Source organism: Lissotriton vulgaris, chromosome 4_2, assembly GCF_964263255.1.
Source record: "Lissotriton vulgaris chromosome 4_2, aLisVul1.2, whole genome shotgun sequence".
Lineage (NCBI taxonomy): Eukaryota > Metazoa > Chordata > Amphibia > Caudata > Salamandridae > Lissotriton > Lissotriton vulgaris.
In genome coordinates, this window is record NC_141692.1 from 6,215,696 (window position 1) to 6,234,483 (window position 18,788).

The 18,788-nt window shown below is 41.2% G+C and overlaps 1 protein-coding gene across 1 annotated transcript in view; it reads left to right on the forward strand.

The window, feature by feature from the left end:
* LOC147718107 (multidrug and toxin extrusion protein 2-like) overlaps positions 1-18,788 on the forward strand; it is a 464,065-nt gene that overhangs the window by 179,342 nt on the left and 265,935 nt on the right. The window contains exons 4-5 of the mRNA XM_086919190.1: positions 1,600-1,748; positions 3,717-3,759. Of these exons, the coding sequence (XP_086775316.1) occupies positions 1,600-1,748; positions 3,717-3,759 (192 nt within the window). The remainder of the gene's footprint in view (positions 1-1,599; positions 1,749-3,716; positions 3,760-18,788) is intronic.

An 18,788-nucleotide genomic window follows, 5' to 3' on the forward strand; every position in this document is an offset into this window, starting at 1 on the left:
TTAGAGTTCATTCATTAGTTAAACTGTGGGGTATATTCTCAAGGAGTCAACTCCAATTTATCTCCACCTTAAAGCAGCAAAAGTGGAGATAGATTTAACACCCCATTCACAAGCTGGTGCAAACTGCAAGCAACACCAGTATTCCTGCAATAACTGCCCCTAAATTTATCTCCACGGTGGACACCACCAACTAACACTAATGAGATCTAGAGTAGGCGTTCCCGTGCAAAAACACACAAGAAAACCACAACACCACATTCACAATGAACTGCCAGATCTGCAAAGCGAAGCAAAAACAGGGGATAACCCGCGGTAGCACCAGGGTTTTTACACCTGCTTTTTACACCAGGGATTTTACACCTAAGCAGGACGACTACCCCCAGCATGAAAGGGAGCCTTTCCATCTATCACTTGCAGGTGCTGGCTGGCTGGGTCTTTCAATAGAGCGTGGGTACAGAGGTCGGGAAAAGGGCCTCTGTTGATGCAGCAGTCTTTCAGGCTGCATGCCAAATGTAAAATGAACCAGACAATGACTCTTGCATTTGTTATTCACTTGACATCCTAACCCTCACATCCTAATATTTGTAGGGCCATGTCTGCAATGCGATATCACCTGCGTTGAGAAAGGGGATTTATCTGGCGCTGCTGTGCCGATCCACAGCTATCGCTGCAAACGCAGAAATAACTATCACCATTGCGATCTGGTTGTCGCCTGTTTCCTTCCCTGTTCGCTGTAATTATCGCCATGTGAATACCCCGCTATCACGGCGATAATAATCAGGGTTAGGCAGTGCTAACTTTTCTGAAGATAAATTACTATGGCGATAGATATCGCGCATTCTGGTGATATGCCCCTGTGTCTTCTATTTCTATACTTTAAATGGCTGTGAGATATGGGATCCAGCCTCCTCTGCTTCTGGTTTCCTTGATGCGAGGGAGGGATGCAGTTTGCGGGGACGCGGATCGAAGGTATTGAGATACATTGCTAGTGCAACACTGTCAGACCATTAGAAGTAATTAAATGTGTCTGGCTTTTCTGTCTAAAACCCTATACAAGATTAGGTCTTTGCGATTTGTGCCAGAGTTTCATTGGCTTTTCAAATTGAGAAGAATCTATGTCAGCCTGTTTACTTGCTTATATTTGGTTCTGGCCATTGGCTAGATTCAGTTAAGAACTCATGTACGCCTTTTCACAGATTAGGATTTTAATTGTGCGAATTCATTAATTAATGAGTATCCATGTTTTGCCTTTTGTAATGGTCTTAATTTTGAAAATACCTGTGAGATTTAACCTGGAACCTTGCCTTGCTGAAGTTTGTTTTATTAGCTTGGACTAAGTCTTATAAAGACTCAAATAAGCCTATGCAGCGATCCTCCTAATTATTTCAATTATATCAACGACAACAGCACATACAATATTTCTAACATCCCCTGAAAAAACCCACAGATAATTCTAATAAGGGAATGTTTGCTTATTGAACAAATCCACTTTATAGTTATTTTCAATGGAAACATCTCTGGCGAGTTGTCCTTTCAGCCTGGAACAGTGGCTGCATAAGATCCAGTGCATACTGACTAATAGTTTGTTTACCTTTTCAGACATTTGGTGGTAAAAACTTGAAGCAAGTGGGAGTCATCCTGCAGAAGTCCCTGCTCATGTTAGTTCTCATGTGTTTCCCCTGCTGGGCTATCTTTCTCAACACAGAGAAACTTCTGCTGTTAAATAGGCAAGATCCTAAAGTGTCAAGGTAAGAATTTATTATTTTGCATTATTTGTATACTAAACCCTACCCCGCACAGTGGAGCCAGTGGATGGAATCGGTGCCACACCCTGGTCCATGCACTCCCTCCCCAGTTTAGTGTTTCTTTCTTCTGGAGCCTTCTGTTCTTCTTCTTCCTGACGGCAGATGAATCTGCTTCCTTGTGTTTGCTGAAACACTTTTCGCCCTAAGTGGGATGGGTATGCCCAGACGTGGGTGCTTGCTCACTGTCCCTCTGGATTCAACCTATCCTGGCTGAGGACGGGTGACATACCCTGAAACCGTCCCAGGATGTTTGCTTCCGTTCCAGAAAGGACCTGGCCCGGCAGTTCGGTCTGCCCTGTTCCCATGGGGCACAGGGTCAAAACTGATTTGCATATGGCTGGGTCTGAACTGAGGTGGTATAGTGGGCAAAAGAATTATGCATTTAACCCAGATCTTTTGACTGGGGATGAATGTTTGCATTGTCAGCATTCCATCATGTGTTTGCTGTAACTCCTTTTAGTGAGTCATCCCACTGAACTCTGCTGCCGCTCTCCTTTCGTATTTTGTTTCGCTGTCATGTCCGCGCCTTGTCTTTGAGCCCACCAGCCCATCTTTCTCTCTACCTGTGTAGCCTTGATTCAGCCTGCACAATTACGTGTTTTCCATATGGACCTGCGGCAAAATAGACCATGCCGGCCGGGACAGTGCGTCTGTTGCAGACCCGGTTCAAGCTTTGTTTCACCCAGAACATCTGGCATCAGACTCCACACACAGCTGATCCATGGCATCTGGAAGACACTGGCAGAGTCCTCTGAAGTTTCTGAGATTTAAGACACATGTGGTGTAAGCATGAAACATTGTAATAGAGAAGATGAAGGTAAGTGTCCACAGCAGAAATAGAAGACGCCTCTGAATCCAGATGTGCATAGGGTTGCAGATCCAGTGACTGAGTTTAAGGCGGGATCAGTCCTTCAAAGCTGAGTCAACAAGATCTGTGATGTCTGTTGGAGGAATGGCAGTAAGGTGCAGATAGTGACTGCGGTGCAGGCATTGTAGGCGGTGCACAGGCATGTTACGTATGGTGAGACTATTTCATCTCACGCTGCTGGCATCAGCTGTGCAGATTTAAAAGAGTCACGCGGAGACATACTCGAACATGGCCTCACCTGTCCATTAACCTCTGAACATCTCCTACCCCCTCCTCCTGGCACACTATCAACCTCCCAGAGCACACACAGCATTACCCTCACCACCCCTCTAAAAAACAGAATAATGCCTGTTATCCTTCCACCCAGCCACCCTGGCCACCTGCTTCATTTACCACATGTCCAGTTAGAAAAAAAAACTAAATCCCGGTGACCTGCTGCCCAGGCGAGGATGGGGAAACAGAGGAGAAACACTTTGGGGCATATTAGCAAGAACCTCGGTAAAATTATCGACGTTTTAGCGTCAGGAAACTGCCGCTAAAACGGCGATAACAGGCTTGCTAATATGCGTTATAGAATTCCAATAGAAGCCCAGGTAAGATAACCTGAACATCTAACCTGGGCTTCCATTGGAATTCTATTACGCATATTAGCAAGCCCATTATTGCCATTTTAGCAGCAGGAAAATGCAGCTAAAACGGCGATACTTTTAACAAGGTTCTTGCTAATATGCCCCTCTGTTGTCAGATTTCTATTGCAATCACAAATAGGCTCTGTGACGCTGTTTTTTTAACACCATAAATAAAAAGGAGTTACAGAAATGAGATACATTTGGTCTAACCAGTCGAACTGTGACCTATTTTTCAATCTGTGGATAACATCAATAAAGAGACATTGCATAATGTTCCCCTTTGTGGCTTTTGAAGCACAGGAATTCCTTTCAGAGCTGAAGAGGATTCTGCATTATGCTTCCAGGAATATGAGCTCTCCCAAAATGTTCCCTTTTGATATAAGTTGATTTCTGGTGTTTTATTTTCTATTACAGGCTAGCAGGGGACTATGTTCTAATCTCTATTCCTGTCCTGCTGGTAAGTGTGTCTTAAAAACGATGCTTGCTGTTTATTGATATATTAGAGTTCAATTAGACTTGGGTCAAATAAGTACTAGAAAGTATGCTCGTTATCTAATTATTCCACTGAGGTGGCATGGTGTGAACGATATCGGTGGGTTGGGATGGAGCCGGAGCTGTTACCGGTGGCTGGGATTAATTTAAGCATTCCATCCATCACTTTTTTGTAGACTGGCTCGTCCAAAGTAGACTCAAGTAGATCCCGGGTTGCCTGGGTTCCGGTTTAGAGAGGACCCTGCCTGGCAGATAGGGACTGTTCCTATTGAAGCAGGGTCAAGACTGAATTACAATTGGCTCGGTCCAAACTGAGGTTGCTTGCAGTGCAAAATGAGGGTGGACTGGGATGTGGCCCCAATTGATTACCTGTGGTTGAGATTAAAATTCGACCAACACTTTTTTGCAAACTTCAGTCATCTCATTGAAGCTACCCAGAATGCAGGGGAACACATATTTTGGAGTTTGTTTCATACCCACCTCAAGAATTGTGGGTTATCACCCACCCACAACCTTTTGACTTGAGGTTAAAGGCATCATTTGTCACTGGTGAGTTGGAGACATGACCTAGTGGGAAAAAGAACTGGACAGCCCTCTCCTAAACTCAGCTCTGCACCCGGGTTTAAGAGCCTGGAAGAGAGTTTGGTGTGAGGAAGATCTTTAATGTCTAAGGCCTACATGTATCAAAATTACAAAAAAGGGGGGGAGGGGGGTCCTAGGGAATATTTAATGACCAGTCGATGCTACAGCCCCTATACATATATCACTACCAACTACAATGTAGCAAAGGGTCGGAAAGAAGAACGCTCTTGTGTGTGTCTGTCAATGAGTGATCTCAACTGTCAATGATAAACAGCAAAATCAATCCTCGGGTACTTTCTTTGCGCAAAGAAATATTCCCATCAGATTACCAACCTGTGCTGCCCTACATCATCTGGGAGCCTTCAAATTGCAGGTAGATAATCGTACCCTCGGAAGATTTGGCCAGGCTCAGCCTAATCTTACCCTTTTGTCCCAGTGTCAGTGTGATCTTACTCGGTATCAGCAGGTAACTGAATAGCAGTGCTAACTAGTGTAAATCATAAGCGATTAAAGTGCAATATATAAAATTGAGTAGTAAGGAGGAAAACATATTTTAATAAGCACCTCCTTATTCCCAAATTTAAAACCAGTGCAAGAAGTAGTGTTAACAAATAACTACTAGAGTGGTCGACATGTTTCTGCAGTTAACCGGGGCCCACAGGTCTCCTACTGCTTAATCAGGACCATATATGCTACTGCTAATTGTTGTGAAATGAGTGAAAAAGAATATTATTGTCACCTGAAATTCTCCTGTTATCAAGGTCCGATATGTGTCCAAGTGTTCAAGACAATAGACAGACAGAAACAGACAAGAAAAACATACAAAACATTAGTGATGTCTTATTATCATCATATTCCTTCATGTTTCATTTATCAAGTAAGGATTGAGCAGTACAGTATGTCATGGTACTTTAAAGTGATATACCATAGAAAAGTATCAACTCTCAGTAGGATACCCAAGAAGTGTATCAGCTTTGAATACATTGCCACTCACCTATATTGTAGGAGAATTTAGCCCCACCTCACCTGGCCACAGCGCAGGTAAAATGGAGCACCGCTCTGGTTAGGCAAAAAGAAGAAGAGAGTCAAAGGAAGAACCCTCATGCTACAGAACAAGAATCACTTGAAAACTTATGTGGGTCTGACGATGTTATGTTGAATGAGTACATTATTGATGTCTCTTGATGTTGTTGTTCAACATATCTTAATGGAATGTCCCCGCATGTCATCCTCAGACCACCTAATAGGGAAATCATTAACAAATGGGGTTGTAGAGGCGCTTTACATATGATAATGGCGCCACGTATATACAGTCCATCCGGCTGTGATTGTGACTGCTTTGGCGTGTGTTAGAGTCGATGTCACTCGCTCAGCAGTATGTCAAAGTTATGGGCATCTGCTTAAAACTACCGCTTGTTAAAGTCGAGTTGCAGGAAACTGTTCTCGCTTGGTGAAACTGTAGTGTCCACCCCGGGTTACGGCCCCTTTAAACTACGGCTTGTTAAAGTCGAGTTGCTGGAAAACGTTCACGCTTGGTGAAACTGTAGTGTCCACCCTGAGTTTCGGCCCCTAAGTCCACAATTACAATAGTTCGCACTCCTCTTCGTAAGGCTTGTAATCCCGCTTACCTGTCCGTCGGTACCCCGGACGTCCTTCTGGGCTGTCTATGGGGAGGTACCGAAACAGCGAGGTAACGGTCAATTTAATGTCTAGTGGGATTGGCCCGTTGATGTAAACAGTGACGTGATCTCCCAGCGCCTTAAGGAAGGATGGGAAATGTAGTCTGTTAAACTTAATCACTGTTTGTATGTGCCCGCTTTCGGACTATCAGAGGCGCAATGTTATCGCGCGTTTATAAAATTAAATCTAAATAACAATATCGTAAAGTCTCGTATTCTGCTATGAGAGGAAATTATCATCGGGAACAACAGTGATGGCCACAAAGTTACCTATGTCAACTAAGAATGAGCAACCCAATATACCCTTGAGGGCTTGGGCGGTAGGTATGAAAGGGTAATTGTGCCGTCAAGGGTTTTGTTGAACTGTAGAGTATTCAAAATGATATAATATTTTGTGGTCCTAAGCATTTGACACCACTGATGCACAATTTGTGTCAGACAAAATTTTTAAACAAATAGAGCTAATACCAAACGGTAATAAAAAGAGAGAGCAATAGCAGGGTGTATGGAAAACTTCTGTTTGTTTTAATTATTCACAAAACAAAAATAAAATATACATGGGTATACCATTTGTTGCAAAAGCTACAATAGGAAAAATATCAATAAAACAGCCTATTTGCAGCAATTGTTGTAGCTTATCCACCTATTTACAAGTTATATCATTAAAAGCAGTGGAGAAGTGTGGCTCAGGGGTTAGAGGCGGCAGACCCGGTAGCTGAGATCGGCCCTGGACCAGGGTTCAATTCCCCTCCTCGGCGGGTCTTGGGCTCAAAAATTCCACGGACTTGATAATTCTCGCTCCGGTGCCTTCTCGACTCACGGGTTCACACTCTGTGACTCTGGGCAATAGCTTGCTTAATCTCCACAACGGCCCCTCGCGGCGGGATGCTTGGCTTTCACCTTGTGGATACCCTGCCGGGTTATCTCACAGGGGAATACCAGGACGGGTTCCCTAAGCAAGCGCCGGGAAACCCTTTGTGGGTAGCTGTGCGCTATATAAGCTCAAATACATTTACATTTACAATAAGCGCAGTCGACGTTTCAGTCTCTAGACTTGCGTTATGGAGACCATCCTCAGGACAGACAAATCAAATCATGAATACCCTAAAAAACAGTAAAAACGATCATTAAAAAACTGTTTTATTCCCATTCAAGGGATTTGCATATATTATCCAAAAAACCCTAAGCTCTCTACATGATTTAATAACAAACTATGTTGCTTTTTGATTCATAATATTTAAGTCAATGACACCTTAATACTCAGAAGAAAGGAGATTGTCAACATAAGTCAAGACATATTGCGGCATCATTATCTTTTGTACAGATTTCATTATTATTTTTTCATTCTTGATGGTATTGTCAGTTAACCAACAACATTGTTCGGTTATACATTGTAACACTCGATTCATCATATAGTGGATATGGTCTGTATAGAAACGCAAAACAATCCAATTGCAATTAAGAAATAAAATTCTAATCCATTTAACCTGGTCACAATTAGTAGATTCGGTGGAAACTTTTACCTTTCTTATAGATAAATGAAGCTCATGGAGTTTTAATGGGCCTCAAATTCAAGTAGATGGTAGCGATGAGTAAAATCATCTGTTTTCAGAAAAGCAAAAATAAACCATAAGTTGTTTATAGAGCATATATTATATGTAACCCTTGTTCATGGTAGAACAAATATCAGGATAGACTAATTAATGCATTCACATCGATCCTTTAATTAAAGCGTAACTTGAATGCATTATTTGAAGATTAGGGCCAAATTATTGCTGATAAAAAGTTATTTTATTTTTATTAAAGTTGAATGAAGGAATCAACACATTAGATTCTCAAAAAAAATCATATTCTTGGCCTTATTTTCTATTTACTGCAACAAGTGTATGACTACCTCTCGACATTGTCATGTGTGTTTAGTCGACCATATATTACATTCTGGTCCAAAGGATCTTCAATATTTATCACACCTGTTTGTTATGATGGGCAAACTGATTACATATCTGTATACATATATGAAACAACGGTGTTGTTGCTGTAAGAGATGCAGAGATTCTCAACTGACACACACGGCTCACATTAAAAATTATCATGTCAGCCAATAATTATATCAGCCACGACATGGGGAACAAAGGTTTACCTGTAAAGACAGGAATCGACTGATTTTATATCTCCCTGTGTGACTTTGGAAGTGGCGCTGCTGATGAAAACGCACAGATAGTCTATACTTCAGTTTTCTAATGGAGATAAATCAAGGAGAACTTGTCACATATCATTTCAACTAAGACTTTTTATCTCAAATGTTAAAACTACCACATACGGAAAACTAGCCTAGTAAGATATCGATGTTAAAGGACTAACATACCTGTGTATTTAAGCGATTTGCAGGCCCTCGATCACTTTTAAATGAAATTCACTTAAAACGGCGGTCCTACAAATGATAATAAGGAGATCACCATAAATATTATGAGGTGCCCAGGCTTAAACTAGCTTAGAGGACATTAAACTAGTTTCTCAACTATAGATCCTCAGTTGTAAAGATATACCATTTACCTGGTTAAACAAAGGTCGAAGGCGATCCTCGCAGTTCAACAGGCAGCAGCAATTCGGCAGAGAACTTGTAATTCTCTCGCCTCATGGTTTTATACCCTGTTTGTTTGGTAGTGGAAATAGGACTAGCGAGATGTGTCCTTTCTTTATCTCCTCTAAAAGGAGAGTAGCGGCCATCTTGTAATATGCAATTTACCGACCTTAATAGTCGTGAATGGAGGTGATGCAGAATATATCATTACTCTGTTTCATTTAAAAAGGGGGGAAAAAGGCGCGACCAAATCAAATTGTATATTTAACATAGTGAAAAGGACTAGTTTTGTTTGTTTTTATTTTCTAAAGAATCGACTTGAATGACGACCAATAAATAATTAACAAACGGGCGCTTGTGTTATGTTTGTTCCAGGATTGTTTAGTATCCTACTATTTTGCGGTTAAAGTATACATTCAAGAATACTTATTCCTATTATTCTTTACTTATTCCAAGAAACTCGTAAATGTGTAGGTTTACAAATGAAGTTACCTACAATTTATAGAGTAATATCAACATCTAATAGAAGCATTGATCATGAAATTACAATGTCAGATAGAACAAATTGGTTGGTGATAGTACATGTTTGTCTATAGTTTGTTGAACTCATTTAAATGCTATATATTCCAATTGCCAGTCAATATAAGACATTAATGTTCTTTATCATTTATCCTCCTGGCCAGTCACCAGTTCACAACTTATGATTCATATTGTACATTGCTTTACATATTGATGTATAGTCCCTCCTGGCTTTATGCCAGTTTACATCTAATCCTAATGTGATGTCCCTCCTGGTGATCTGCCAGTTTACAGCTAATTATCAAAAATACATAGATTTTATCCTTCAGAGACATGCAAGCGAATGCCATTCAGTAGCACTATTCAGTCCTTGCTCAATGGTATTGGCATTGCATATTAGCTTTCCCTCCGTCAGTGTCAAAATGCGGTCTACATTTTGTTGTCTTTTGGTGGGTTTGATCACATCAACTACCCACCAGGACATTTGGTTGAACTTGTGTCCTGATCTGAGATAATGCTCCACAAGGGGCGCATTTTCTACACAGCACCTGATGCGGGATTGATGTTGAAGTATCCTTTTTTTGATTGGTTGTATTGTCTTGCCAATATAGACTAACTGGCATGGACACCTAATGCAGTACACCACATTAGTGGTGTTGCAGTTTGAGAACGACTTAAGTTGTAGATTTAGAACATTGATGTTACATGACTTCACTGATTGTGTAGTATGGCATGCCTGACAATTGCCGCATTTATGATGACCAACAACAGGGACTAGTTGTCTCATGTTGTCCACAATATTCTTTTCTCTGGTGTTTTCGTAGGCATGGACCAGCCGGTCCTGCACATTGGTACCCCTCTTAAATGCAAAAAGAGGTTTTTGGATGAGCTCTGGTATTACTTGGAGTAAACTCCAGTGTTTCAACATGATCTTTTTAATGGCATTAGCATGGGTGCCAAAGGTGGACACACAGATTAGATTTTCTTTCTTTGAACGATTTTTTACCTTGAGAAGCTCCTCTCTGGGATTATACCAGGCTCTCTTTAAAGATTTCTTTAGTAGCTTAGATGGATACCCCCTTGCTTTAAGTTTGTCCTTCAGCTTTTTTGCTTCAAGGAAATAGTCTGCCCTGAGAGTACAATTTCGGCGCAAGCGCAGAAACTGCCCAAATGGCAGCCCATCCTTCAGGGCTTGTGGGTGATGGCTTTGATACTTTAGGAGCGTATTGCGGGAGGTGGGTTTCGTGTATAAGCTTGTGTATAGACGATTATTCAGGTCTCATTTAATGTATATATCAATAAAATTCATTTCAGTGACATTATATTCCAAAGTGAATTTAAGATGGCTACTCTGGTTGTTGAGCCATACATGAAAATCTTGCAGTTCTACATCAGTGCCGTGCCATACCATAAATACATTGTCGATGTATCTCAACCACTTTCGGATATTTCCTAGGAAAGGGTTGGATACATCATGGATGAATAAAGTTTCAAAATGAGCTAGATAAATATTAGCTATGTCCGGGGCGTATACAGCCCCCATGGCTACCCCATTGAGCTGTTGGTAATAGGTGTTTTCGAATAGAAAGAAGTTTTCGCATAGTGATATGCAAACACATTCTACTATAAAGTCCGTAGGGACCTCATGTGGACGGGGTCTACCATCTAACAGATTGTTTAGGATGGTTAGTACTTCAGCTTGTGGTATGTTCGTATACAAGCTTTCAATATCCATGGTGACTAAAATGTCACTCATGGAATTAAACTCCAAATTTTCAACTTCATTTATTACTGCCAACGTGTCCCTGATGTATGAAGGAGAGTCGATGGCAAAAGGTCTGATAAAATGGTCGGCATATTGTGCTAGGGGCTTAAGGATCGAATTACACCCGGACACAATAGGTCTCCCGGGTGGGTTGACTTGATCCTTGTGCACTTTAGGTAATAGGTAGATTGCAGGTGTTGTCAGGGTTTTATTGATGAGGAAGGCAGCTTCTTTTTCATTGAGCCAGCCTACATCAAGACCCTTTTTGCTTAACGTTGAAATTTCTTGCATAAGTCTTGTTGTGGGATTAGTTGTTAACTCCTTGTAGTTGGTAGTATTTGAGAGTTGTTTCAACATTTCAGCATTGTATTTGCTGCGTTCCCACAAAACTATTCCTCCCCCTTTATCCGCAGGTTTTATTACGGTATCTTCCAATGTCTGCAGATTTCGTAAAGCTCTTTGTTGGTCAACTGAAAAGTTGGACTTATAGTGAATTCTCTTTTTAAAGAGGTTGTCTATTTCTATCAGAACTGCATTTTCAAAGGTTACAACCTCTTTCTTAACCATAGAATTAAGAGGGTAGAAAGTTGAGGGACTACGAAGGCCCGTAATCCCTGGACTTTTGCCTCACAGATCTGAAAAATTTGTACATTTCCAGTTTCGTTTCAAATAGATCATTCTTATATGTTGGTACAAAGCTAAGCCCTGCGGATAGAACGTCAATCTCTTGTTCAGATAATATATGGTTAGATAAGTTGAAAATAGGGATGGAGAGATTAGGTGTTACCACTCGTAGTATTGGTTCCGAGTCTTGCGAAACCCTGGTGTATATGGTTTCCGATTCCATCCTCTCCTCTGAGGTTGGGGCTGCGGTCTGTACTGCTGACCGTTGTGTTGTTGTTCCTGTACTAAAAAATTCTGCTGGCGTGATGTTGAGGCCTGTTGGTCTTGATGCTGGTGATTGTTTTCACCAGATCTGTCACTGCCAGATTCTGAGATGGTGTCAGAGAAATTAATCCTCTTTCTTCCCCTAATAGGTTGGTTGGTATTCTGAGGGGCATAAAAATCTTTTTGTAAGTAAGGGTATGTACGTTCTTCATTATACCTTCTTATATCACTTTGGAGTTTATCTGGTTTTTTTGTGGGCATTAAAGGCCTCAAAGTCCTTGATTGTTTGCTGGACTTTGTCCAATAAAAACTTGCTTTTGGTGATTGTTGAGTCCCCAGAATTTTCTTCTCCAGGGCTTCTATTTCCGTAGTCAACAACTTAATCTGTCTACCACCTGTTTCAATACTCAACACCATCCAGGTGCGAGAACATCTTTTGGCTGAATAGCTGAAGCCAATTTTAAAGTCCTCGTCATCCGTAAATATGATTGGTATATTACGGATTTGCAATTGGCTTCAGCTATTCAGGCAACAGATGTTCTCGCACCTGGATGGACCAGAATGTAATATATGGTCGACTAAACACACATGACAATGTCAAGAGGTAATCATACACTTGTTGCAGTAAATAGAAAATAAGGCCAAGAATATGATTTTTTTTGAGAATCTAATATGTTAATTCCTTCATTCAACTTTAATAAAAATAAAATAACTTTTTATCAACAATAATTTGGCCCTAATATTCAAATAATGCATTCAAGTTACGCTTTAATTAAAGGATCGATATGAATGCAATAATTAGTCTATCCTGATATTTGTTCTACCATGAACAAGGGTTACATATAATATATGCTCTATAAACAACTTATGGTTTATTTTTGCTTTTCTGAAAACAGATGATTGTACTCATCGCTACCATCTACTTGAATTTGAGGCCCATTAAAACTCCATGAGCTTCATTTATCTATAAGAAAGGTAAAAGTTTCCGCCGAATCTACTAATTGTGACCAGGTTAAATGGATTAGAATTTTATTTCTTAATTGCAATTGTATTGTTTTGTGTTTCTATACAGACCATATCCACTATATGATGAATCGAGTGTTACAATGTATAACCGAACAATGTTGTTGGTTAACTGACAATACCATCAAGAATGATAAAATAATAATGAAATTTGTACAAAAGATAATGATGCCGCAATATGTCTTGAATTATGTTGACAATCTCCTTTCTTCTGAGTATTAAGGTGTCATTGAATGAAATATTATGAACCAAAAAGCAACATAGTTTGTTATTAAATCATGTAGAGAGCTTAGGGTTTTTTGGATAATATATGCAAATCCCTTGAATGGGAATAAAACAGTTTTTTAATTATCGTTTTTACTGTTTTTTAGGGTATTTATGATTTGATTTGTCTGTCCTGAGGATGGTCTCCATAACGCAAGTCTAGAGACCGAAACGTCGACTGCGTTTATTCCACTGCTTTTATTGATATAACTTGTAAATAGGTGGATAAGCTACAACAATTGCTGCAAATAGGCTGTTTTATTGATATTTTTCCTATTGTAGCTTTTGCAACAAATGGTATACCCATGTATATTTTATTTTTGTTTTGTGAATAATTAAAACAAACAGAAGTTTTCCATACACCCTGCTATTGCTCTCCCTTTTTATTACCGTTTGGTATTAGCTCTATTTGTTTTAAAACTTTGTCTGACACAAATTGTGCTTCAGTGGTGTCAAATGCTTAGGACCACAAAATAATATATAATTTTGAATACTCTACAGTTCAACAAAACCCTTGACGGCACAACGTTACCTAGGCATAACGTCGTGTAGAACCTGCGCTTCATGAGACGTCATCAATCCTACCGTGGGCTGTTAAATTATAATGCCAAATTCCTTTTTTGTCGCGGGACAGATTGGGTATTGTAGTTCAATGAGGCCAGTATGGATTATACTGTGTCCACCTCAGATATTCATGCAGTGTGAATTAATTAAATGAGGGAGTGCTACTATGTTCTAGTGGTATTTTCTAATGTAGAAATACCATTTACCTATGGTAATTTAGTGCAAGCACTAGCGGCCACCATTCAAAGGTTCCGGTCACCTGGCACTTATCACGGTCTCATCCCTTAAGTGCCAGAGAGGTCAAATGCATAGTTTTATCGGTCATGACGAAAAAATGTACTCCATCAGATCATTAGTGATATTATGTATAGAGAACTTAGAGTGAAATATTTATTCTCACATCTGGTAGTATGACCTCGCGGATACAGGTGGTTAGTGGACAAACCCATAGTCATGCCAGAACCGTGCCACTTTAGTAAAAACTTGAAACAAGTATAGCCACTCAAGGAGTGCTATCACTCAATGTAAAAATTTCGACTCAGTCGGTCCACAGTCCACAGTCCCATGGACCCAGTATGCAGGATAAATATTCAGAAGTATGGAATCAGTACAGACTCAAGTCATCTAGCAATGTACGTGCTATAGTGACATCCAAGGAATGCCCTCGTTCAGTCCGCTTTTGTCAGTCTGTAGCCTGTATACCCATTTCTGTTCCCGTCTGAATAGGAAGGCACTCATATCTGTTGTATGTGATGGAATCAGTGGCTGCTCGAGTACTGTCCAGTGCAGGTCTGTAGGTCTGTAGGTGTATGTCGTGCTTCTATGAAATGATTAGTCATTCTGGTCGACTGTTTTGAGCATCTGATTTAACTTTTGTGCTCTGAGATGCGCACTTTGACTCTACGTGTTGTCATCCCTACATACCTTTTATTGCAGGGACATGTGATCAAGTACACAAGGTTGGTACTGTTACAATTGGTGAACCTACGTTGTTGCCATGGTCGGTCCGTACCAATATCAATAGTCAGCGATTTCGATGTTTGTGGACAAGCCGCACAATTGCCACAGGGATGGTGTCCTGTGGCTGCCTGCATATCCCAAAGAGTCCCGATTGCTCGTGGGATCTCACATTTAGGTCTAGTGTAGACTAGTTTGTCCCTGAGATTTTGTCCCCTCTTGAATGCGAATAGTGTGACAGGTATGGTGTCTGTACCTGTGTTTAAAATGCTCCAGTGTTTCCTCACTATCTTTTGGATCTGGTTTGACTGGGTGCAGAGTGATTAACACAGGTTATTCGATCCAGTTTAGGATTAGGAGGTAACATTTCTAACAGACTCTCCCTGTTGTTGTTAAAAGCTCTTTTCTTGGATTTTTGAATCAGGCGTTTGGGATATTTCTTGACTTTCAAAGCTTTTTCTAGGCTATTAGCATGGATCTCAAAAGCAGGTTTTGTGGAACAGTTCCTTTGTATTAGCAGGAATTGCCCATGGGGCAAATTGTCCCGCAGTGCTTTCGGGTGGAAGCTCTCATAGCTAAGTAGTGAATTTCTAGCCAAGTGTTTTCGATATAATTCTGATTCGAAGCCTGTTGGAGTGGATGTAATTAAAAGATCTAGAAATGCCAGTTGTTGTTTACTGTATTCTATTGTGAACGTAAGGAATCGGTTTCTCTCATTTAGCCACTTGTGGAAGTTCTTAAGTTCATCCACAGTGCCCCGCCACACTACTAGAACATCATTTATGTAGCGCTTCCACAGGCGCAAGCAACCTGTGAAGGGATTGGTGTTTGTAAAGATATGGTCTTGCTCAAATCTATGCACGTACAGATTAGCGAGACTTGGGGCAAAAATGCTGCCCATACTAGTCCCGCTAATCTGCAAGTAGAGTGAGTCCTCATACTGAAAAAAGTTCTCAGACATAGCCAGGGTTGATAGTGTCATTATCAGCCTGACTGGGGTTATGGTGTTCAGCTCTCTCTCCGCTAGAAGAGCCTCAACAACCTCGAGGGTCTCAATCTGGGGTATCGAAGTGTATAAGCTCTCGACATCAAACGACACCAAGAGGTCTGTGTCCCTATCATATTCTATCTCAGGCAGAAGCCTAAGGACATCTTTGGTGTCTTTCAAGTAGGTGGGCATCTCCCTCACCATGGGCTTAAGAAAAAAATCAACAAAGGTTGATATAGGCTCTAATAAAGAACCTATCCCTGAAATTATTGGGCGTCCTGGAGGCGGGCGTTGTGTCTTGTGCACTTTTGGGAGATGGTAAAAATAAGGTGTTCTAGGATTAGTAGTGCAGAGGTACTGTCCTTCTTTGGCAGTGATCCATCCCTCACTCAGGGCTTCCTCCACTATGTGACCAATCTCAGAAGTGAGTCTATCTGTAGGGTCTGTGGTTGGTTTCTGATAGGTTTGTAACAAAAGGGAGAGTGAGGGAGATTTACATAAGACTATGTGTGGTAGGAACTCCTGGTCCCCGTAGTACAGATATAATAACAAAGAAGGAGTGCCTCCTTGAAAAATGAGGAAAACAGCATTCACTTTTCCCAAAAACGTGTATTGACAGAAGCACTTAGTGCCCCAACACCGCTCAAAGGACAATAGTAATCCTTTTAAAAGACCCCTCACTCACCAACCTGGTTGGTGACATGCTTCATCATCGGGGTCCCACCCCATAGGCCGAATGCCTACAGGGTGTGCTACGACACCTGATTACAGTGGAGCGGGATATTGTTTTTTATATGTGCTAACTATGCATGTGTGAGGGTATATTTAAAAAGGGCCAGTACTACTCCGTTCAAGACTTTATTCTTGAGCGTCTGAACCCTAATAAAAACAATTGTGGCACCTTTGCCCAACTAGGAGGGCTTTGGTGTCTAGAGAAGTGTGATATTAAAAACAGTTGTAAAAATAGCCAAGTGTGCTATGTGATGTGAAAATAATAAAGTAAACTAGGTCTACATGTTTCAACCAATTGAAAAATTCTATGGTTTTCGTCAGGACCGTGTATATTACAAGGGGCGGTACGCACTCGCTAAGGTGCGGCCTACCCTCAAGTAATTAGCAGACCGCAAATAATGGTCTGGATGTGAAAAGGTGTATTTAATCCTGAATTCAGGAAAAAACCTGTAGAAAAGGAAAAAAAGGAAACGGGGTTGGGATTACGTACTGGGGAGGATTACACAAGGATACAAACAACATTCAAATGTTTGGTGATGTCCCCCCATCAGAAGGGGTGGCTGACTATATTGAATATCATATAGGCAGTGAAAGTCTAAATTCAGCTTTGTTATATGAATGCGCTTTGTGCTAGTGCCTGAACGTGCCGATCCAGGTTGCTAAGCATGATGAAATCGATAGATCAAGGGGGTGATCATTGGTAAAGTGCTCGTGCCAACAGCAGTTTCTACATAACTTTTGTGCAGGAATCGTGATTACCCAGTCCTTAGTTACTGGAGCTGTGCAAATTAGGTGAATTACTTAATTATACGGGTGATATAAGTTACCACACATTGCTCCACGTATACTGCTTACACTTAAAGCGGTATTTCTCGCTTCATGGCTTCGGGTGAACCAAGACGGCGATTCTCCGTCATCTACATGGTTAGAAACGAGATTGCAAAATGAGTACACAAGGGTCTTTACAAATTGTGGGCGTGCGCGGCAAGGGTCATACATCTCGGCATTGGTATGTACCGCGTCGTACCCTTTGTTCACAGATTCGTACTTACTTCAATGAAGATTTTTGGCAAGACTGTAAACCTACTCGGTTCCAGTACGCGAAGCCTCCGTGTGTGATCGGCGTCTGGGTACTGCCGGTAGAAGTAAGGGATTCAGTGCTTCCTGGTTAGGGCGGGGCTGCATACGTCATCGCCGTCTAAGCCAGTCTGAACACTGGGTGAGGGCGTGTGTGGTTTTCGCCAATGGGGAACCTGCTACGGTATGACCCGTGGTAAATAGTTGCTATGGTAACCCTAGCTTGCGTTCCAAACGTAGCTTAGGCGTTACGTATCGGGGAAATACCAGCTTCCTTGAAGCTAATGGCTATATATCTAAACAAGAGGCGGACTTTCTGTGTAAAAGTGAAGGAAAGATACCATATTTCTACACTATTCCTAAAATGCACAAAAACAAAATACCCCCGCCAGGTAGACCTATTGTTTCAGGTCTTGGTTCACTCTTGGAACCTTTATCACAATTCTGCGATGTATTTTTCAAGGCACTAGTACAGAAAACAAGTACCTATTTACAAGACACCAAGAGTGTGTTACAGCTGCTGGATACCCTGACTATAGATGAGGACACCATCTTAGTCAGCTTTGACATTGAAAGCTTATATACAAGCATTCCGCAGGACGCCACCTTGGAGGTCCTCAGACAAGCACTGGATAAAGAGGTTTGGACATCAAAAACGCCCAAAAATTTCATTTTGGAATGTGCCAGATTGGCCCTCAAAAGGAATTATTTCGAGTTTGAGGGTCAAATATACCTACAGGTAGGAGGAACTTCGATGGGCAGTACATTCGCGCCGAGCGTGGCGGGTCTGTACGTCCACGAATTTGAAGAACAATATATCCTCAATGACAACAACCCATACAGTTCCAACATTTTGGTATGGAGGCGGTACATAGATGATGTGCTGACTATCTGGAGGGGCACTGATGAAACACTAATGGCATTTTTTGACTGGATTAATACATGTGACAGTAACCTGAAGTTTACATGCGTAAAAGATCCCAAAACCCTGGTCTTTTTAGACCTCACGATTACCAAAGAAAATGGGAAACTCACAACCGTAACTCATTACAAGCCTACCTCCAAAAATAATTTGTTACGATTTGAAAGCTTTCATCCACGTCCACTGCGGGAAAATCTGCCCTACGGTCAGTACCTACGTATACGTAGGAATTGCAGTGAACTGGATGACTACAAAAGTCAAGCCCAGGATCTGACCAGCAAATTACGGGAACGTGGCTATCCCGAAAAAATCCTGAATAAAAGTCAAAAACGTGCTCGCAACCAGCCGAGATCTGCTCTCCTGGAGAATCAAGATAAAACAATAGAAGAAGTCCCACTAACATGTGTTACGACATATAACACCATTTCTAACAATGTCAGCAAAATAATAAAC